The sequence below is a fragment of the Opisthocomus hoazin genome, chromosome 30 (genome assembly GCF_030867145.1).
Source record: "Opisthocomus hoazin isolate bOpiHoa1 chromosome 30, bOpiHoa1.hap1, whole genome shotgun sequence".
Taxonomy (NCBI): Eukaryota; Metazoa; Chordata; class Aves; order Opisthocomiformes; family Opisthocomidae; genus Opisthocomus; species Opisthocomus hoazin.
The window spans coordinates 2,859,871-2,880,216 of NC_134443.1; the positions used below are offsets into that span (position 1 = coordinate 2,859,871).

At 63.8% G+C, this 20,346-nt stretch overlaps 4 protein-coding genes across 5 annotated transcripts; all 4 read left to right on the top strand.

The window, feature by feature from the left end:
- The first annotated feature begins 221 nt into the window (after positions 1-221).
- On the top strand, positions 222-3,181 carry S100A14 (S100 calcium binding protein A14). The gene is made up of 4 exons (XM_075445359.1): positions 222-510; positions 760-868; positions 2,205-2,351; positions 2,459-3,181. The coding sequence occupies exons 2-4, from the start codon at positions 836-838 to the stop codon at positions 2,576-2,578; spliced, it is 300 nt and encodes a 99-aa protein (XP_075301474.1). The 5' UTR covers positions 222-510; positions 760-835; the 3' UTR covers positions 2,579-3,181.
- A 4,651-nt stretch (positions 3,182-7,832) lies between these two features.
- S100A16 (S100 calcium binding protein A16) lies at positions 7,833-9,547 on the top strand. Of its 2 annotated transcripts, none has more exons than XM_075445264.1 (3): positions 7,833-7,943; positions 8,498-8,659; positions 8,774-9,547. In XM_075445264.1, exons 2-3 carry the CDS (start codon positions 8,504-8,506, stop codon positions 8,936-8,938), a joined length of 321 nt encoding a protein of 106 aa, XP_075301379.1. In that variant the 5' UTR covers positions 7,833-7,943; positions 8,498-8,503; the 3' UTR covers positions 8,939-9,547. The 2 variants fall into 2 exon arrangements, with proteins under 2 accessions (XP_075301379.1, XP_075301380.1); XM_075445265.1 differs by lacking the exon at positions 7,833-7,943 and adding an exon at positions 7,962-8,064.
- Positions 9,548-12,849: 3,302 nt separating this feature from the next.
- LOC104326413 (protein S100-A4) lies at positions 12,850-14,017 on the top strand. The gene is made up of 3 exons (XM_009931195.2): positions 12,850-12,865; positions 13,102-13,252; positions 13,853-14,017. The coding sequence occupies exons 2-3, from the start codon at positions 13,112-13,114 to the stop codon at positions 14,015-14,017; spliced, it is 306 nt and encodes a 101-aa protein (XP_009929497.2). The 5' UTR covers positions 12,850-12,865; positions 13,102-13,111.
- Positions 14,018-15,745: 1,728 nt separating this feature from the next.
- LOC104326414 (protein S100-A4) lies at positions 15,746-16,836 on the top strand. The gene is made up of 3 exons (XM_075445161.1): positions 15,746-15,835; positions 16,324-16,478; positions 16,578-16,836. Exons 2-3 carry the CDS (start codon positions 16,341-16,343, stop codon positions 16,740-16,742), a joined length of 303 nt encoding a protein of 100 aa, XP_075301276.1. The 5' UTR covers positions 15,746-15,835; positions 16,324-16,340; the 3' UTR covers positions 16,743-16,836.
- Positions 16,837-20,346: the final 3,510 nt, after the last annotated feature.

The following is a 20,346-nucleotide window of genomic DNA, read 5'->3' on the forward strand; positions in this document are numbered from 1 at the left end:
ACAGCACCGCGGCCAGGGGGGTTGGAATATTTCCAGAGAAGGAGACTCCACAGCCTCCCTGGGCAGCCTGGGCCAGGGCTCCATCACCCTCAGAGGGAAGAAGTTCTTCCTCATGCACGGGGGGACACATCCACTGGCACAGCGTATCCCTTGCTCACCATCCCTAACCAAGCTCCCATCCCCAGCGTTCAGCTCCAAAATCCCGGCGCTGCTGGGAAATGGTGAAATCCCCGCCGTGGGGTGAGCCGCCCCCGAGCCGGCCGGGGCCCGGTGCCCAGGCGGCCGTTCCCACGCGGTGCCGCGCGGCTGTGCCGTGCCGGGATGGATGGGGAGCCATCAGTGTGGCCGGGGAGGAGGCGTTTCCCGGCCCCACGCTGGCCCTGGGCCAGGCTCCGGAATGAGACGCCTTGCACCACACCGCAGCCGTCGGAGCTCCCACTCACACCTCCCCGCCGTATAAAACCCCGGCACGCCGCAGCCCGCCCAGACCCAGGAGAGCCCGTGGAGCAGGTAAGTGGCCCATCTGCCACTGTGGGATGGGGGTCCGTGCCCGGGGGGGGTCCCGCCACCCCTCCTGCTTCCACACTCGGCTCTGCCAAGACTTGCTCCTGGAGCAGGGGTGCTTCTACTGCTGGGACATGTCCCGGCAGCTCACCGCATCCCAGGGCTCCTTCCTCACCCTGTGCTCGGTCCCGGCACCGAAGGAGGGGAAACTTCCCCTCAAGCCGAGAGCTGAGCCTGGCTTTCTTCCCTCGCCAGCTCCCCGAGACCCCATCGGAGAGGACAGCCCCACCACTGCTGCCACCGAGGACCTACAGACCCGGCGAGGAGCAGCATGGGCCAGTGCAACTGCCGCAAGAAGCGCAAGGTCCATGAGCAACGCCGCGGCACTGGGATGGCCGGGACCCCGGCGGGGTGCGGGGTGAAGGGGTGACCCCACACGGCCCCGTCCCTCGGAGCACAGCCCTGGGGACAGGGTGATTCCAAGCAGCACGACCGGGCCAGCCCCATCCTGGAGCCAGACTCCAGAGGAGGAGCTCGGGGGCTGTTTCGGGATTCGGCGATGCTGCCCCGGCGCTGGGCAGGGGAACCTGGTGCTGCAGGCTTGGAGCCGCTTGAAAGCTCGGGGAACCAGGCAGCTTTCTCCAGCTCCCACGGACTCACCTTCAGGAGCTGCACTCACTCCTTGCGACCTCTCCAAGGATGCCCAACGGGCAGAAAGTCTCCTGTTTTCCTCGGCTTTCAACCGGGAGGTGCCCACCCCCCGCCCCTTTGCACCTGCGGAGGATTTGGCCCCGGCCGGCTGAGCCGGGGCACGGGGCTGAGGCTCTGAAGGTTGCTGGGTTCTTCCTAATGGGCATCGCCTGATGTGGTTGAACAGTCTGTCAAGGGGAAACCGCGGATGCCGAGTGAATCACCGTCGTTTCCCTTCAAACGCAGCTTTGGCTCAGCACCAGTGGCCGGGGAGCCGGGCGCGTGGGTCGGGCTGGTCTCTGCCCCCCCACCTCACCAGGGAAGGGGTCTGCAGCCCTGACGGGGAGGGAGAGGGGCTTCTGCCGTTGCCAAGCCCCATCCCGGCGGGCGCCCGAGTCGTCCCGGGCACTGACTCATGCCGCCATCCTCCGCTTGTGCAAAGGAGAGGAAGAACCAGTCCGGACGGCCGCGGCGGCCCCCGCGCCGTGGGTGTAGCGCCTGGAGACGCCGGGGTGGCTGAGCCTCGCTGGCCCCGGGCAGGGAGAAGTCTGGGCAGGCAGAGACGGGGGGTGACATGCCTGTGGGGAGGGCTGTCGTGTCGAGGAGGAGGGGTATGGCAGCTGTCGGGGGGTGTTGCAGCCGGGCAGAGCCTGTATGGAGGGCTGCAACATCTGTACGGGGGGTTCTCACATCTGTACGGTGGGGGGTTGCGTCTGTAGGGAGTGGTGGCACATCTGTATGGAGTAGTCGCACATCTGTGTGGGGTCTCAGATCTGTAGAGTGGGGGTCTCTTGTCTGTAGAGTGGGGTCTTGCGTCTGTACGGAGGGGTATCACGTTGATAAGGAGGTTTATCACATCATGGCGGAGCGGTTGAGCAGCTGCAGGGAGCACTGGCACATCTGCTCGGGGTTGTCCCATTGACTCAGGGGCTTGTCCTGTCCATCCAGGGACGTCCCATCCCCCCGGGGAGGTGTCCCACCGGTGCTCACCCTCTCTCCCCCCCACGCAGGACTGCCAGGAGCTCACCGACGTGGAGCGGGCCATTGAGACCGTCATCAACCAGTTCCACTGCTACGCGGTGAAGGGGCAGAAGGAGTACCTGACGCCCAACGAGATGCAGGAGCTGGTGGTGCAGAAGCTGCCCCACCTGGGGAAGGTGAGGGCAGAGCCCGGGGGTGGGCACGAGGAGCTGGGGTGGGCACGAGCTCCCTGTGGGACCCCGCAGCCTCGTCACCCTGATGCTTTTTTCCATCCCCACTGCAGTGTGTTGGACCACTGGAAGAGAAGATCGAATGCATGGGAGACCCTGACGAGGCCAAGCTGGAGTTCGGAGAGTACTGGGACCTGATGGGCGACGCGGCCAAGGGCTGTCGGAGGAAGTAGAGGGTGGTGGGGGATGGGAAGGCGCCCGAGGCCTCAGGCTCTGCACCGAGAAGCGCGAGAGGCTGCTGGTCCCGGTGGGATGTGCCTGGAAAATGCAGCGTTGCTCCCGTTGGGGCTCGTCTCCTCCCTGTGTCCCCAGCCGGGGCAGAGGGATCCCCCTCCCCGGCTCCATCCCTGCCCTCTCTTGTCTCTCCTTCCTGTCAGGAAACCTCTCTTCCCATCCCCAGCTCCGGCCCACGCCGCGGCGGGAGGGAGGTGGCAAGGGGGTTCCTGGCCCTGACTCTGGAGCCGCCTTTCTCCGTCCTTTCCTCCAGAGCCTTCACCCCGGGGCTGTCCCACCTCTGGCCCCAAAACCCCTCCGGTTGCAGGTCCCCCAGCCCCGGAGCATCGCAGTGAGAGGGACTCGACTCCTTTCCCCCAAAAGCCCTTGGATGCGCGGGCTCGTCCCCCCAGCCCCATGCCCTGCCACTCCATGGGAGCCCCTTTGCCACTGCTCTGCCTCGTGCTTCGAGCACCTTCGGGGGCATCCCGGGCTCCGGGCTGGCCCCGACGCTGCTGTTCATGGCCTGGGCGTATTCCCTGCTCTTCTCTCGGTGCAGGAACCTCGGTGCCCTGTGCCTGGCCACGTTTTGGGGTGCTATGGCCAGGGTGTGCGGGCTGCGTGGAGCTCCCCCGCCTGCCCCTCTCCAGGGATGCTGGCCCCCAGCTGGCGGCTGGGCTCGGGGCTGGGACGGTGGCGGGTTGTTATCAGCTTCCGTCACTTGCAACCATTTTTGTATAAATTAATAAAGGAAAACACTGGAAAAAAAACACGGCCAGGATGGGGGTGACCTCGTTTGTCCTTTGTGGGAGAGGAAAAGTGGGGAACAGGGAGGGACGGGGCTGCAGCAGTCGTGGCTCTGAGCATCAGTCGCTGCTGGGCTGCACAGCCCCGCTGGCCCCAGTGCAGAGCACGAGGGTGCAAGGGGTGCTGTGGGCGTGCAAGGGGTGGCACGGGCGTGCAAGGGATGCTGCAGGCCTGCAAGGGGTGCTGCAAGTGTGCACGGTGCTGTGGGTGGGTGCGGTGCTGCGATGGTTGGGGTGCTGTGGGTGCGGGTGCGGGTGCTGTGGGTGTGCGTGGCACCGAGGGTGCGCACGGGGCTGTGCGTGTGCCCAGTTCCCGGGGTGGCTCGTGCCTGGTGGTCCCCATTGCGGGGACCCCACAAGCAGAGCCAGGGCTGTGTCTCCGGACCAGGCACCCCACAGGCTTTGGGTATGTGGCTCCACACTGGGCTGGAGGGAGCTCAGAGGAGACCCCGAAATCCTGGGCTCAGAAAGACCCGGGAGCGCTGGGGCCGGCAGCAGGATCCCACCTGTGCCTGGAGACCGTGGGATTTCTGAGTAATTACGACAAATTAGAAAACAGTAAATGCCACAAAGTGGTGGCTCGCTGGGATGGAGCAATTAGCTCAGGCACCGAACACGTGGAGGGGGAAGAAATGGGCTGGAGAGGGTGCAGGGTGCCTGCAGAGCCCGGTTATCCCACCTTTCCTCGGCCATCCAAGCCGTTCCTGCTGAGCTCCGTGTCCTGGAGGAGCCCGTGGGCAGCCCCAGAGTCACGATGGGGACGGGGACCCCAAAGAGGGAGAGGGGGTGGGCACCTCAGCAGCACCTGCATCACCTTGCCAGGCTCCGAGCTGCGGTGGAAAAAGATGAACAAAACCAAACAAAGCCCCAGAGAAACGTGATGAAACCCGAGGCCGGGCGAGGGTGGCGGGTCCTCGCGGGCCGGCGCGGCAGCACCGACACCGTGGCTCAGCCACAGGCCACCCTCTGTCTCCTCTCACCTTGGGGTGGATTTCACAATGAGAATGACTATTTATTGTTCCTGCCTTGGAAATAAATACGTGGAAATTAAGCAGAAAGGTGTGGTGTGCATTTAATTAGAGACAGGAAATGTGTCAAATGGTTGGGGTGATGGGGGGGAGAAAGGGGAGCCAGGGCTCCTGGATCCTCTTCCCAGGCTGGGAATGTGCCGTGGGAGTGGGGATCCCTGCGTCCTATTTCTGGTTTGGTGACCGGCTCCCCAGCGTGACAGTGTGCTGTCGGGAGGACGACAATTCCTGCGGCGTGAGCCACCCTCGATAAGTATCTGTTGTATCTGGAAAGTCCTCGGAGGTGGCAGGGACAGCTCAGCCCGCGCCGGGGCGGTCGGTGCCCCTCGGTGAGTCAGTGCCGACCACGTGGGCACGGCACCGCGCTGGTGGAAACGCCGAGAAACCCATCTGTCCGTGCCGGGGTGGCCGCTGCTTGCAGGAAGGAAGGTTCCAGGTTACCCATCATGGTGGCTCCAGGTTACCCGTCATGGTGGCTCCAGGTTACCCATCACGGTGGCTCCAAGTTACCCATCACAGTTGTTCCAGGTTACCCATCACGGCGGTCACCAAAGACCCCCAAAGCCGGGGCTCAGCGTCCCACCTCTGCAAAGGGTCCCATGGAGCTTGTCCATGAGAAGCCAAACTTCTCCCAGTCCTTCAGACTCGGAGCTGGTGGAGACCGGGGGAGAGACCAACCTCATCGGCGCGATCAGAATGGCTGGGAACTGCCTGGTGATAGGTTTGGATGGTACGTGGCTGCTCCGAGCACACGCACACACCCTGGATGCCTTGTAAAAATAAGGGCCTGGATGTGGTTGTGACATCTGCCAGGCACAGGAGGGTAATGAAAGCCCGTGATTCAGAGGTGAGCTGTTTGCCTGCAGGGTCGGGGAGGGATTCCCACCCTCCTGAGATGTTGCATCAACGACACTGGTGCATCTCGCCCGAGAATGGATTTGCTTCCTCCCAACCGAGATTAGGAAGGAGCCAGTGGAGAACTGGGATGACACACGTCGTTTTTTTTCCGGGACGGGAGTCCCGAAGGTCCTCCGAGCAGGTGGCTCCTGCCTGTAGCGTATCACCTCCTACTTTGCATCTTTAACTATGCACCTCCCAGTAATGGCTGTATCTAATCTTGGCATCAAATCGCTGCACCATGGCTCTGCTAGACATACAGGGGTACAATTTGCTGGGACGATTAATTAAAGATGTGACTTCACAAGCCCAGCTACCAGCTGAGAAGAGCCTTATCTGTCCCAGTGCGTCTAGAGATGGCTGAGAACTGGGTATGGCCCTGCTTGGGGCCCCACTTGTGCTTCCAGGACCACAGAGACCCGCACCAGCCCCTTTTACCCTTGAGAACAAGTGGTTTTGGTTCAAATAAACGATGTCCCCCACCTTGCCGGGCAGCTCCAGTGCCACACCGGACCCGGCTGGCTGGCCTTGCCGCTGGTGGGTGCGTGGGGGGGTTTGGAGCAGGGTGGGTGGCGGGGATGAGCTGCGGGACGGAGGAGCCAGGCTTTCGGCTGGTGCACGGCTGGATGCCGGAGGGTTGGCAAACCCTGCCACCAAGCTGGAGTTGCACCCTGCCTGGTAACCAGCACCGCTGGGAGCCCACCACCCCTCCCGGACAGTGGGGGTCTTTTGGGGTGGTCCCCAAACGCCTTCCATCACCCCACAGCCACGCACGGGAGCTGGAGCCCGCCGCGGGTCCCTGCTCGCGCCGACCCGTCTGGGTGTTGCAATCGCAGAGAGCCGTTTCCCAGGTAAGCCCCAGCCCGGGAACGCCCTGGGGACGTCAAGGAGGGGCGGGAGCCTCTTTAAAAGCCCGGCTGGGCCGGGTGCTATGGGTGCAAGGTGAGAAGAGAGCGGGCGTCATCGGCTCCCACCGCCCGTGCTGCCCAAATCGGCGACAGACAGACAGACACAGCGGGACCCCCGGACGGAGCCAGGTGAGCTCTGATCCGGGGACGGGAAAGTCGGCGTTGGGACCCTCGGGGTGAACGTTCCACCGTGAGCAGCCCCGGGACGTGTGGCGGCAGGTTGGGGGGTGGAAACCCCCGCGTGCGTGGGGCCGGGGTGGAGGGGACTTGCCAGATGCTGGGGGATGGGTGGTCTGTCACGGGGCTCAGCACCATCCATCGACCTCCACTGCCTATGGGGAGCCCGGCATGTGGGGTTGCCAGGGGGGTCTGGCCCTGGAAAAGGGGAATTTGCCCCCTGCTTTGTGTGCGGCGATGCTGGGGCTGGGGGCAGGGAGCACCGGGGCTGCGCCCGGCTGCGCGTCCTGGCTGAGGGCACTGGTGCTGGTGAGCATGTGAGGAAGAAGAGGGAGAGGTGAAAGAAGAGGGGGCACGGTGCCGACAAGAGCGGAGCATCCAGCAAGCCCCGTCCTGCCCACACCGCCTACCCGGCGCCCAGCCCTGCCGCAGCCGTGTCCCACCGCGGTGACAACGTCCCCGTGCCGCAGGCTGGCCCCGGAGACACGCGGTGTGGCCGGGACGCTGCCGACGGCGGGGCCGTGCGGGCTGCGCTGCTGCGGATGCGCTGGTGCCGTGAGTCAGCGGCGAAGCAGCAGCCGCGATGCCCCGAGGATGGGCTGGGTGCTGGTGGCAGGGGACCAGCGACACCGGCGTGGGGTCTGCGTGTGGGGACTCCAGCGGGGTCGAGCGTGCAGTGGGTGCTTTTGCCCAGGGGCTGCTAATTACCTTTTGTTGGCAATTAATGGCCCAGGATGAGGAAGGGCATGAGCCACAGGTCCCCAGTGAGCAACTCTGGTGGGAAGCCACCCTGGTGCTCAGCTCCCTGCAAACCGAGGACGGTCCCTGGTCCCGAGATGGGGTGGCCCTGGCTCGTGGCACAGCGAAGGCTCCTGCGGGGACAAGGAGGGCTCGGGAGGGCACCCGGCCGTGCCGAGGCACACAGGGACAAGCGTAAGAGCGCGGGGAGCCCAGGGCTGAGCCTCGTGTCTCTCGTCACCACGCTGATGTGCCGGCGTCCTCGGCCTGGGGCTGCTTTGGGGAGGATTAGTGCAAAGAGAGAGGGGATGTGAGCCAAGTTTGGGGCGTCGGGCAGGTCCTGCTGGCTCCCCGGGAGCAGCCGGGCTGCGGACACCCTCCTGGATGATGCCCCCGGCGTGGGGGACAGTGCTGGGCCACCCCTCTGGGCTCCACGCAAGCCTCTCTGTTGGCTTCCTCCAAGACCCACGCACCCACTGCTGCCGTGGCGGTCGGCGTTGCACCCAGGGCCGGTGTAAATCAGCATGGCTCCGATGAAATGATGGGGAGCAACACGCCCCGGCTCGCCCCTCTCCCTGCCACCGACGGGGCAGGAACGAGCCAAGGCCAAGGTGACGCAGTTTCCGTCCCTGCCTGCGTCCTGCCCAGGATGCGGACGCCGGACCCCGTGACGGGGACCATCCTGTTGGGTCCATCCATAGGAAGGAGCTTCCTGGCTTGGGGCAGCCTCGGGACCGTGGGGAAAGGAAGGGGACCCCGAACACCGAGCAGGCAGGATTAGACCCTGGGATACGGGGGACGCCATTTGCTGGGCTTGTGGGGGGCTCAGGCAGGTCCAGACCTGCCGCGCTGGGGTGTTCCCGGAGCCGTGAAGCAAGAGGAGGGCCGGCCGGTAATTCCTGCCCTCGTCCCGTCGCCGTGCGGCTCCCAGCCCCATTCCTCCCTAATGAGCCCTGGGAACCGGCGGCCCCGCGGCCCCAGCGCCATAATTGCTGCCCCGTCCCACGCGCGGGGGCGGCCGCCCCGGGGGGGCAGGTGGGGCAGGTGGCACGGAGGATTTTTGGGGTGATCCCGTAGGAGCAGCGATGTGGGGAGACGAGCACCCCGCGCGTGCCAGCTTTTTGCCTTTCCATGGAGGCTGCTTTCTGTCTGCCTGGGGGCTTGCGGTGACCCCAGGGCTGGCGGCGACGGAGACCCCCGTGCAAGCCCGGAGCGATGGCACCGTGAGCGTAGGCGGCACGCTGCCCGCCCTTCCACCCCCCGTCCTCGAGCACGGGCATGTGGAGGGTCCCACGACCCCCATCCCTGACCCCCCCTCCCTGCAGGTAGCGATGGCAGAATGCACGGAGCTGGAATGGGCCGTCCAGGTGCTGGTGAACAATTTTGACAAGTACTCGAGCCGCCGCTGCTGCTGCAAGAAGCCGCGGCGCATCAGCAAGAAGGAGTTCCGCAAGATGCTGAGCTGTGAGCTCAACCACATGCTGACGGTGAGGCCGGGGCGCGCGGGACCAGCTCCTCCCGCTTGCAAGGGGTCCCCCCCCACCCCGCACCCCGCTTTCCCCACCGTCCCGGTGTGAGCGGCTCCGCTCTCTCTCCCCCAGGACACCGGGAACCGTCGAGCGGCCGACAAGCTCATCTGCGACCTGGATGAGAACAAAGATGGCCGCATCAGCTTCGAGGAGTACTGGACCTTGATAGGCGGCATCGCCAGCCCCATCGCCCAGATCATCCGTCAGCAGGAGCAGAGCGTCAAGCACACCAAGTAGCCGCCTGCACCCGGACCCTCCGTGGGCTCAGCACCCCGGGCTCAGCCCCTGCTTCTCCACAGCTCCCCGCTTCTCGCCTCTCCCGCTGCCGAGCTCTGCCCCAAACCCCATCTTGCCCCGGGGCACCCCGGTCTCCCACGGCTTTGCCGACCGAGCCATGCCAGGGTGCGATCGTGGCGGGAAGACCCTGTGGGTGGGAGTTGGGGGGTGCGAGACCATCCACAGCCTTGGGGAACTCCTCCTTGCCCCATACCATGCCATCCCTGACCTTGTCCTCCTCCTCAAGCCCTGTCCTTGCTGGGCAAGAAGCAAAAGGAGAGGCTTCTCCTCACCTGGGACGCGAATTCTGTCCGTTCTCAGACCTCTAGGGCATGGCCCCACTGGCAGAAACCCCATCGTGACTGGGGCCCCCCTCTCCCTGTGGAACTCCCCCTCAAAGTCAGGGGTCTCCTTGGGAAAAGGGTGCCTTTCCCCCTGCCCACGCTGGTGACGGGTCCGCCCTGCCTGCGCTGCCTGGTGCTCCGGTCCCTCGGGCTCGGGGAGCGGCACGGTCCCGGCCGGGCGACACCGCCGCGGTTATTTATTGCAGCAATAAAGTTTGGAGGAGCAGCGGGTGACGCTGAGGCTCTGCCTTCCCGAGGGGCTGCCCCATGGCGTGCATGCACTGAGGGGACGCGGGGGGCCAAGGGAGGGGGTCTGCCCTGTTCCCCATCGCCCACGCCGTCGCGGGGGGCCCTGGGTGGGTGATAATACCCATCCCAGCCCTCTGGCCCCATAGGGATGGTCTCCCTGGGGCTGACCAAGCCACCACGAGGTGTCAGCAGACACCGTGGCCTCCCGGCACCCCACGGGCCCTGCAGGACCCCAAGATGTTGTCTGGGGCGTGGGGTGCGGCTGCTGCCGTCACAAGTCCCAGGAGACCCTCTCCATGTCCCCATCAGGGGTCCTGAGCCCCACATCCGAGCACCGCAATGACATGGCCAACCCAACCCCGGGGCGTCTCGGGGGACCCCCAATTCCCGGGCTGCATCTCAGCACGTTGCACGCCCCCAGCCTGGGATGGGGACGGGGCAAAGCTCGGTGGCCCCGCGTGTGCCGGGACACCCCAGTCCGCCAGGGCTTGGCGGGGAGCGGGGCTCGTGACGCCCGGTGACGCCCACGGCGCTGGCTGGCAGCCCAAGCTGGCAGCGCCTGCGCCCGCTGGGGATTTTCCACTGGGAGGGGACTTGGCCCCAGGCCCACCAGCATGGCGGCAGCCCCCCGCGACCCCCCACTCCAGCAGCAATGGGGATGTCAGCGCCTCGGAGCCGGGACCCCCACCCAATTCCAGCCAGCCCCCCCTCGCTGACCCTGCTGCTCCCCTCCCCGATGCGGGAGCATCGCTGGCTCCCGCCTGTCCCCCTGCCCACGCAGCCCACCTAGCCCTGCCCTGCAGCACCGGGGGTCCCGAGCAAACCGGGGGTCCCGAGCAAACCGGGGGTACCCCCGTAGGGGACAGGCAGCGGGGCAGGGCTGGGGCTGAGTCACGGCGGAGGAATCGCTCCCGGGTGAGGGCAGGGCTGGTGACTCACTCCGCTGTTTATGGGGTGAGCGGGGCTTGGCTGGGCGCTGCACCCAGCCGCTCGCGTGGGATCCCAGCCATCTGGCGGGATCCGGGGTAGAGTCTCGGGGTCTCTCTGGAAGGATCCCTCATGGTAAGGGGTAACCAGCCCCCAGCATCTCCTTTCTAGATGCAGAGCGACTGCAGTGCACGGAAACAGCTCAGCACGTCACAGAATAGTAGGGGTTGGAAGGGCCCTCTGTGGGTCACCCAGTCCAACCTTCCTGCCCAAGCAGGGTCACCTACAGCAGGCTGTAGAGGACCTTGTCCAGGGAGGTCTTGAATATCTCCAGAGAAGGAGACTCCACAGCCTCCCTGGGCAGCCTGGGCCAGGGCTCCGTCACCCTCAGAGGGAAGAAGTTCTTCCTCGGGTTCAGATGGAGCTTCCTCTGCTTCAGTTTGTGCCCATTGCCCCTTGTCCTGTCGCTGGGCACCACTGGAAAGAGCCTGGCCCCGTCCTCCTGACACCCCCCCTGCAGATATTGATTGGCATTTCTAAGGTCCCCTCTCAGCCTTCTCTTCTCCAGGCTGAACAAGCCCAGCTCCCCTTCCTCGTGCACGGACCCCGGCATCCGGGCTGGGGCTCGGAGCAGTCGCACCCTCTCTGTGCTGGTCACGTTATTTCCCACCCCGGAGCTGCTTGGAGCAAAAGTGGGTGCATGGGGAGCCCGGGGAGCACAGGAGGGGCTGCTGCAGCGCACAGGGGACCGGTGTGTCGGAGAGAACGTTGCATGGGCATCCGCGTGGGCAGGGGTGGTTTGTGTGCCCGTGGGCTCGGCAGCGGCACCGCTGGGTGCTCCTCCTGGAAAGCCCTGGGGCCATTCACACGGCACCGTAGGGCAAGCGGGGAGAGGGACGGTGGGACAGGGATGGGGGCTGCCAGGCTCTGCAGCTGGCCCCCGATTTGGGGAGCTCGAACCCGCGCTCCTGTCCTCGCGTCCCTGGTGGGGTCAGCTCTAGGCGCCCTGCGCCCGCTGCTAACCCAGCCCTGGCAGCAACACCAGCCTCGAGGTCCCGCACCGTGCGGGGTTTGAAGGATTTCAGAAAATGACCCAAACGTGTTCCCCCACGGTCTCTCCAGCCACCATGTCTCTGGGAGGAGGAAGACAGGCTGCTTCTGCAGTCACCAGAGACTGAAGGGTTGGCCATCTTGAGATGCTCAAGGCCAGGACACCTTGGGTTTCGCCAGATAACGATTTCTCCTGGCTCCCTCCTCCAAACCAAACAGGCTTTTGCGGATGGGTGGCAATGTAAAAATAACTGGGGATTTGCAGGGAAAAGCCAGGTGCCCACCCTGATTCTGGTGCTCCCCCAAGAACAGCCCTCCTCCAGGATGGCCACCAACCTGGAACAAGCCCTGGCCTCCAGCATTGCCACCTTCCACACATGACAAGTACCAGCTGAGCAAGGGCGAGCTGAAGGAGCTGCCCAGCTTCATGGAGCTGAGCATGGGGATACCCAGGACCGAGTCCCACCAGCCTCCTCATGTCTCTCCCCACCACTGGGGAAGATGTGGGGGTTAGGGAGGGGCTTTCTCCTCCCTGAAACAGGTTCCCCCTTCTGCTGAAACCACCCGTTGCGCTTGATGCCCACCTGTGCCATGGCTGACGAGTGCTGTCCTTGGCCCCGCTGATGCTCTGTGCCAGGAACAACTGGATGGGCGCAGCTTCTGGGTGCTGCTGAAGGACCTGGAGGAAAAGGACAACGTGATGGACCTCAAGGAGTTCATGGTCCTCCTGGGCTGCCTCTGTGTGTTCTGCAATGACTTGTGTGCTAAGGCTCCTGGCCCTGCCAGCCGGCATCTAGACCCAGCCCATAGCTCGAATAAAACTGCTGTCACCTCCCCAGCCCCGCTGTGGGACCTGTTCGTTTGCAGTGGGGTCACTGGGATGGGAGTGCTTGGGACCATCTGTCTCAGGGAGATCGCAGGCACCCAGAGAGCTGGTGGTGGTGGGGACAGCGCAGTGATGGAGCAGGGGGGGACGTGGACTGGTCACCAGCTTTCTCCTGGGAGCCCCAAGGGATGCTCCAGCCTTTCCCAGTCCCTGCGCCCATCCCTTGACTTGTGCCTTGGTCCCCAGTAGGACGGGTATCTCCTCCCGGCAGCACCCAAACCCACCCATCTCCCACTAATGGCATCACACAGCTCGTTAGGCAAAAATGAGGCGGGGGCGAAACTGCCTGCATGGAGCTGCTGGGAAAGCCTGGAGGCGAGGGGGCTGCGCGGGGCGTGCTGGGCAGTGCCACCCCGGCCAGGCTATAAATGCCACCGTGCTCCGGCTGCAGCACCCTGACTCCTCGCTGCTGCCCGATCCGTGCCGACCCCGGTGAGTCTCTGCTCCCCTTCCCCGTGCATCGCCCGTTGTGCAGCTTCGCTCTCCAGCTGCAACTCACCCAGCGGTCGCTGCACCCCAAAACACCTCCCCGAGAAGCACCGGGGCTGCAGCTGCCCCTTCGCAGCATCACAGACTGATCTGGGCAGGGTGGGGGGGGATCAGACCCCGGTTGCCACCCTGAGCTTGCCCTGACCCCATCCCTGGTGCTCTGCCCTCCGGGCACGCAGGGAGCCGGCGATGGCGTGTCCCCTGGAGCAGGCGCTGGCCGTGATCGTTGCCACCTTCCACAAGTACTCGGGGAAGGAAGGGGACAAGTACAAGCTCAGCAAAGCGGAGCTGAAGGAGCTGCTGAACAAGGAGCTGCCCATCTTCGGGAGCGTAAGTGGGGGCCCGTCCCTTTGCGTCCTTCAGAGGTGCCCCGGCACGAGCGGGAGCAAACCAGCCTCGCGTCTTTCCACGCGGCACAGCGGAAACCGGGGTGAGCTGAGGTGGTCTCCGAGTTTCCCCAAAGCACGCACGACGGATGCGGCCCGGGGGCGACGCGCTGAGACCTCCTGCTCCAGGGCAAGCTCTGGGGAGGAGGAGGGACAAGGGCAGGAGGACCAGAGAGCTGGAGCATGCTCAGACCGAAAGGAAACTTGGCTTTCTTACACCCACAGAAATATTTTGACTGGCAAAGAAAGTCCTGCTCCGATTTCAACTTTTTAACCCTTTTTTAACCCTCACTTCCCCTTCTGGCTTGTGGTTTAAATTGGGGGGAGAAATTTTTTTAGCCAAGCTTTTTCGTGACTGCAAGGTCTATTTGCTGTGGGCCACCTGCTTCAAAAAGCAAAGAGGAACCCCTCCTTCAAGGCAGGGAGATGGGCCCCCAGGCTTTTTACATCCTTCCTCGCAAGAAGCAGGGCTGGATGGGGAAGCACCTCGCTCCTCCGCGCGCCCCGAAACCGCTGACCCCCACCACGCTGTCCCCTCTTGCAGAAACAAATGGACGAAGCGGAGTTCAAGAGGCTCACGAACGACCTGGACCACGACAAGGACAGCGAGGTGGACTTTAAGGAGTACGTCTGCTTCCTGGCCTGCATCACCATGGCCTTCAACGAGTTCTTCAAGGACAGCCCCTCCAAGCAGCCCCGCAAAAAGTGACCCCCACCCCACCCCAGCATCACCGCGGGGCTTCCAATAAAAGCTTCTCCAAAGCCGGGCTGTGCGTCGGCAGGGTTTTGTGCGCCGCGGGTTAGGGAGCAGCCGGCTGACTCACGCCTTCCTCCACCTCCGTGGGATTTTCCACTGTGCAACTCAGCGCCCGGAGGCATTTTTTGGAAAGGGCTGAGCAAAACAGCTCAGCGCCGCCTCCGAGCGCTGGGACGTCTCCCCTGAACTCTTCTTGCTGGCTCAGGGAGGCTCGGCGCATGTTGAGCTCAAAACACATGAGCTTCCCCGAGTCCAGCTTGGCTCGTGGGTCGGCACAAGCTGCAGTGGGTTTGGAGAAGAGAGCTGCTCTGGAGGAACCAGGCTGCAAGACGCGAGGTCTGTGCAGAGCTCGAAAGCCAGAGCACGTCCCCAGTTCCTGCAGCACGGAGCTGTTTCTGAGCAGGCAGAGGAGACCCTTAGCCCCCTTGGGACACGGGCAAGCCCAGGCTAGGGGACTGCATCGGAGAAAGTCAACACAAGCCCCCCACATTTACCACAGAGCTGCAGATAAGTGGCCGCTCCCCGGTCACATCAACCTGCGCTACCGGCTGGGAAGCTTGGGGCTCACCCCCCTCCACCTCCCCATAGCCGCAGCGGCTCCCAGCAGGTCTGGGCTAGTTTGCAGCTGCTCCCCAGCAGCCCCAAAACCCCGGAGAAACAACTCCAGATGCAGAAAAAGCTCTTACAAAGCATCCATACCATTGCATGGTAGAGCAGAGCCCTGGCAGAGCCTGTCCCCAAGCCCTCAGGGCCTCCCAGCATCTCCCCAGCAGCTCCAGGCTTTGCTCTGCCCCTTCCCAGGGTCTTTATAAAGATCCCCCATGAGCTGCTGGCCCCTCCCAGTAATCAACACCAGTTTGCATTCGCTAACAGGGAGACGAGGCTCAGGCTTGGGGATTTCTTTTGCCAAAATGGTCCTTCAAGAAACCCCTGACCTGGGGAGCTGCCGTGCGGTGTTTGGGGAGGTTTCGCATCCCGCTGGGCGTCGGAGCAACCCGGGGCCAGCAGCAGGGGCTTCATCCCCTGTTTTTCTCGCTCCGGTCCCCGCAGCAGCGGGTGCCTTTGTCCCAAAGGGTCTCAGCCAGGCTTGGGGACACTCGGGCCACTTGTCAGCCCTCGCCCCACAGCAGGGGATTGCAGACTCTGGCTCCCAACTTTCCCTCTCAGCTCCCTGACACACGCCCAGGACATGCAGACACCAAAATAGTGCTCCGTTACACAACAGGGCGTCGTGACGCACTGCGCTCGCCGTTGGGGAAGAGAAATCGCTCGCAGTCGAGCTAAAACCAGAAAAAAAACCCCTCACCCAAACCCCAGCACGACAAAGCCACGGACAAACCCCGCTCGGGTTCGTGCGGCTCCAGATATCCCTGGGGATGCTGCCAAAACCACCGCGCGTGGCATCTCGCCCCGCACCGGCGTCGCCTGCCCGTGCCAGCAGCCGTGGGACGCGGTCCCCACCCCTTGTCCCTAGGGATTCTCCTCGACCAGGCGGTCCCCATCCAGCCCCGGGGGTTTATTTTGCTCTTTCTAACCCAAACCAGCCCCCTTGGCAGCGCAGGAGCAGGACGGTCCGGGGGGGCCTGGGCTGCTCCCAAAATTTCCGCTCCTCCTTCGCCAGCCGATGTCCGGATCGGCGCAGGGTCAGCCTTGGAGCCTTCCCACCCGGGTAGCGAGGGAGGTGTCCCAGGCGGGGCTATAAATGCCGTAGCCCGACGCCGGCTTGCCTCCCGCCCTGCCCCGTCCTCGGCTGTTTCATCTGAGCTGTCGGTAAGCTGATTTTTTCCTGCGGTGCTCTGTTCCCTCTTGCCTTTCTGGCCCTCCAGATGCCCTCCAGATGTTGCTGACAGCATGGCCGCCCCATCCCGCAGCGGGGTCCCCCTGCAGAGCTTCTCCCCCTGGGGCTGAACCCGAGGGTCCCGCTGCAGCGAGAGCTCCGAGGCTGCATTTCACCCCCGAGGGCTGGAAAAGCGCCTGTGCCCCTTCCCTGCCTGGCTGGGCAGGAGGGGGCTGCTGCCTCCCCCCACCTTCTCCCCATCGGTGTGGCTTTTTGAGAGGTTGCTCAGCACCGGTACTGGATGCCAACACCCAGCCCGGCTGCTCGTGGGAGGGTGAAAACAGGGAGGAATCCGTGGGGCCGGACACCGGAGCAGCCTGCGTGGGCTGGAGCACCGGGGGAGACCGTTGGCCCCTTGGCGTGGGGGTCCCCGGGGATGCCGAACTCTGCCCTCACCTGCTCGTGCTCTCGGTGCCTCCAGGCCGGCTGGCATCTGCCATGGCATCTCCGCTGGAGCAGGCGCTGGCAGTGATGGTCGCCACCTTCCACAAGTACTCGGGGAAGGAGGGGGACAAGTACAAGCTCAACAGGCAGGAGCTCAGGGAGATGCTCAGAGCGGAGCTGCCCAGCTTCAGCGTAAGTGTGGGGCAGGGGGGGTGCCATGTCCCGTGGGTGCTGCTGGGACTCCGGGACTGATGCAAACCCCTGTTTTAACCGGCTCTTTCCCCTGGGCAGGGACAAACCAGTGAGACCAGTTTACAGCAGCTCATGAACAGCCTGGACTACAACAGCGACAACGAGGTGGATTTCCAAGAGTACGCGACCTTCCTGGCCTGCATGTCCATGATGTGCAACGACTTCTTCCAGGACTACCCCGAGAAGATGCCGCGCAAGAAGTGAGCGCGGGGCACCGACGCCGGGCTGCATCGCCTCCCCCGCCGCCCTCCCGCTGTCTTCCTGGTGCTCGTTCAATAAAGGTTGCTTTAAAGTTTTCCGCGTGCTTTGCCGTGGGGGTTTCTCGCCCCAGGGACAGGGGTGCAGCCACGTTGAGGAAGACCCCCGTTTCCCTTCCACGTGTGCGTTGCGGGTACCGGATAACGAAGGAGAGCAAGGGCACTTCCGAGCTGGAGTTTGCTCTGCCGCGGCGTGGAAATTGTGTTCCCTGAGCCCTCGTAAACTGCTCGCGGGGCTGATCCCTGCCAGCCACGTTAGCGTGAGTCAGCGGCGCGCGCTGCCCGGCAGCTCCCTGCCCTGTAGCCCCAGTAACTGCTTCGCGGCCGTGCAAGGGAAAGCAGGAGCTTTCACAGGGATTAACTATTCCATCCGGCACCGGGACCGTGAACAACTCTTTTTTTAGCCGTAATTATTCAGCTCACACGGGGTCACCATCTGCCCCCCAACCTGCTGCTCCGTGGGGCAGGACCTGCTGCGTCGGGAAGTCACCCAGGAGCCCTGTCCCTCCCCCGCCCCACGCGAACCCTTGGGGAGCGGGGTTCCGGCTGCGTTCCTGCTCGAGGTGGGGTTGCGGCGCGCAGAGGAGTGGCTTCGCCCGTGCGCCCGGCCAGCCGGCATGGCGGGACCCGGCCCGCGGCTACAAATGCGAGGAGCTGCGAGGCCACAACCTTCCCTTCCCCTCCCCGGAGCCTGCCCTGCTCACATCTGTAAGGGTCCCTTTCCTCCCCCGATCCCCTTTTCCCCCCCGCTGAACATCTGTGGCCAACCTGGGCTTGCGTGCCGGGCTCCAGATGTGCAGCATGCCCCTTCCAGATGTGGATGTCCCCCGCCTCCACCCCACCGGGAGCTGGACCTTCATCAGTCAGCTCGGGGCTGCTCCCAGAGGCACCGGCAAGCGGAGATGCCACCAAGTCTTTGCTTCATCCAGGCCCAGCTTCCCCCCTCAGGATGCCCCCTCTGCCAGCCCCGGGGTCTGCGTGTGGACATGGCCTGGAGCTGCTTTTGGGCTGTACCCCGTGAGTCACCCTGCAGCTGCCGGCCCCAGCTGACGCAATGTACTCAGCCCAGTCTTGTTCAACTTCTTCATCAATGACCTGGATGAAGAGTTAGAGTGCACACTCAGCAAGTTTGCTGATGATACTAAACTGGGAGCAGTGGTGGACACACCGGCAGGCTGTGCTGCCATTCAGCGAGACCTGGACAGGCTGGAGAGCTGGGCAGAGAGGAACCTGGTGAGGTTCAACAAGGGCAAGGGCAGGGTCCTGCACCTGGGGAGGAACAACCCCAGGCACCAGTACAGGCTCGGGGTGGACCTGCTGGAGAGCAGCTCTGCGGAGAGGGACCTGGGTGTGCTGGGGGACGACAGGGTGACCACGAGCCAGCAGTGTGCCCTGGCTGCCAAGAAGGCCAATGGGATCCTGGGGTGCATCAAGAGGATTGCGGCCAGCAGGTCGAGGGAGGTTCTCCTCCCCCTCTGCTCTACTCTGGTGGGGCCCCATCTGCAGTCCTGTGTCCAGTGCTGGGCTCCCCAGTTCAAGAAAGATGAAGAGCTACTGGAGAGAGTCCAGTGGAGGGCTGCGAGGATGAGGAGGGGACTGGAGCATCTCTCCTCCGAGGAGAGGCTGAGGGAGCTGGGCTTGTTCAGCCTGGAGAAGAGAAGGCTGCGAGGGGACCTTAGAAATGCCGATCAATACCTGCAGGGGGGGGGTCAGGAGGACGGGGCCAGACTCTTTCCAGTGGTGCCCAGCGACAGGACAAGGGACAACGGGCACAAACTGAAGCAGAGGAAGGTCCAGCTGAACCCGAGGAAGAACTTCTTCCCTCTGAGGGTGACGGGGCCCTGGCCCAGGCTGCCCAGGGAGGCTGTGGAGTCTCCTTCTCTGGAGATATTCCAGCCGCCCTGGCCGCGGTGCTGTGCAGCCTGCTCTGGGTGACCCTGCTTGGGCAGGGGGTTGGACTGGGTGACCCACAGAGGGCCCTTCCAACCCCAACCATTCTGTGATTCTGTAATGCCCCGGGGTGACATGATGGTGGGATGCGGAGCAGCCCCCTGCCCGCTCAGAGACAGACCCTGGGGGCTGTGCTGAGCTGGGTCTGGAGGAGCTTTGCTCCCTCCTGCCCTGCTGGCACCAGGGCAAGCAGGAGGGTTGGAGAGCATCCCCCGGGATGGAGATGGAGCGATGCCCTGGGTGCTCTCACTCCCTGCTCCAAGGCTGCACCAGCTCCTGGTCGCTCCCCGAGATCCCCTCCATCCCCACGCTGCCCACAGCCATGGCATGGACTGGACCGGAGCCATAACCAAGACGAGGAAGTGAATTTCTAGGAGTGCGTCAGCTTCCTGGGGGCCCTGGCCGCGACCTGCGGCGATGCGTTGGAGGAATGCAAAACGTGGAGCTGGGCCAGCCGGTGGGGTGAGGGGTCCTGGGGGCCTGCCGTGAAGTTTTTTTCGAAGTTTCACATTCTAGAGTTTTGTTGCTGTGTTTCTGGTCATTTTAGAACCTTAAATAAATGAAAACCTCATGCATGGCACTGTTTATTCTCTTGCCGGGGGTGGGTGGAAGGGAGCTGGTGAGGGGCTGCACCCAGTGCTGGTGTCCCTGCAGACAGCTCCTGTTGGGTGCTGGCAATGCTCTGCCCATCCTTCTGCCCGAGACTCCGACGATGGTTGAACTTGATGATCTTAGAGGTCTTTTCCAACCCATGATTCTGTGATTCTATGACTCCCACCCAGGCACCGCACCCTCAGGTTTGCAAGGGCTGGTTTGCCAGGAGACTGGGGTTGAAGCTCATCCCCCTCCACCCCAAACGCAGGGCATAGGAGTTGTTCCATGAACCCCAGCTTCTGAGATCCAATGCTCACCTGAGCATCAATATTAGGGGGGGCAAAAGAAAATATCTATCAGTGAAACACCCAAGAATGCAAATCACAGAATCACAGAATGGTTGGGGTTGGCAGGGCCCTCTGTGGGTCACCCAGTCCAACCCCCTGCCCAAGCAGGGTCACCCAGAGCTGCACAGCACCGCGGCCAGGGCGGCTGGAATATCTCCAGAGAAGGAGACTCCACAGCCTCCCTTGGGCAGCCTGGGCCAGGGCTCCGTCACCCTCAGAGGGAAGAAGTTCTCCCTCGTCTTCATGTGGAGCTTCCTGTGCTCCAGTTTGTGCCCGTTGCCCATTGTCCTGTTGCTGGGCACCACTGGAAAGAGCCTGGCCCCGTCCTCCTGACCCCACCCCGCAGATATTGATCGGCATTTCGAAGGTCCCCTCGCAGCCTTCTCTTCTCCAGGCTGAACAAGCCCAGTGCCCTCAGCCTCTCCTCGTAGCAGAGATGCTCCAGGCCCCTCATCATCCTCGTAGCCCTCCCAGAGGCAGGTGAAAGGGACCTCCCTGCACGCCCTTTGCCCTTTTTGTGCCTGATCCATGACTACTTGAAGCTGGTGTGATGCCACTCGCAGGCATCCCAGCCTGCCTGCACCCATCCACACCCCTGTCACCGCCCTGCCACCGTGCCCTCGGGGCTGTACTGGCTCAGTCGCTGCAGCACCAGTACTC

What these genes read in the sequence shown, in the direction of transcription:
- LOC104326414 (XM_075445161.1), top strand. Translation starts at nt 16,341, where the DNA reads ATGGCATCTCCGCTGGAGCAGGCGCTGGCAGTGATGGTCGCCACCTTC. An exon ending in CGGAGCTGCCCAGCTTCAGC is followed by an intron (nt 16,479 to 16,577) that starts GTAAGTGTGGGG and finishes TCCCCTGGGCAG; the next exon opens with GGACAAACCAGTGAGACCAG.
- LOC104326413 (XM_009931195.2), top strand. Translation starts at nt 13,112, where the DNA reads ATGGCGTGTCCCCTGGAGCAGGCGCTGGCCGTGATCGTTGCCACCTTC. An exon ending in AGCTGCCCATCTTCGGGAGC is followed by an intron (nt 13,253 to 13,852) that starts GTAAGTGGGGGC and finishes CCCCTCTTGCAG; the next exon opens with AAACAAATGGACGAAGCGGA.
- S100A14 (XM_075445359.1), top strand. Translation starts at nt 836, where the DNA reads ATGGGCCAGTGCAACTGCCGCAAGAAGCGCAAG. An exon ending in ACTGCCGCAAGAAGCGCAAG is followed by an intron (nt 869 to 2,204) that starts GTCCATGAGCAA and finishes CCCCCCACGCAG; the next exon opens with GACTGCCAGGAGCTCACCGA. An exon ending in AGCTGCCCCACCTGGGGAAG is followed by an intron (nt 2,352 to 2,458) that starts GTGAGGGCAGAG and finishes TCCCCACTGCAG; the next exon opens with TGTGTTGGACCACTGGAAGA.
- S100A16 (XM_075445264.1), top strand. Translation starts at nt 8,504, where the DNA reads ATGGCAGAATGCACGGAGCTGGAATGGGCCGTCCAGGTGCTGGTGAAC. An exon ending in AGCTCAACCACATGCTGACG is followed by an intron (nt 8,660 to 8,773) that starts GTGAGGCCGGGG and finishes TCTCTCCCCCAG; the next exon opens with GACACCGGGAACCGTCGAGC.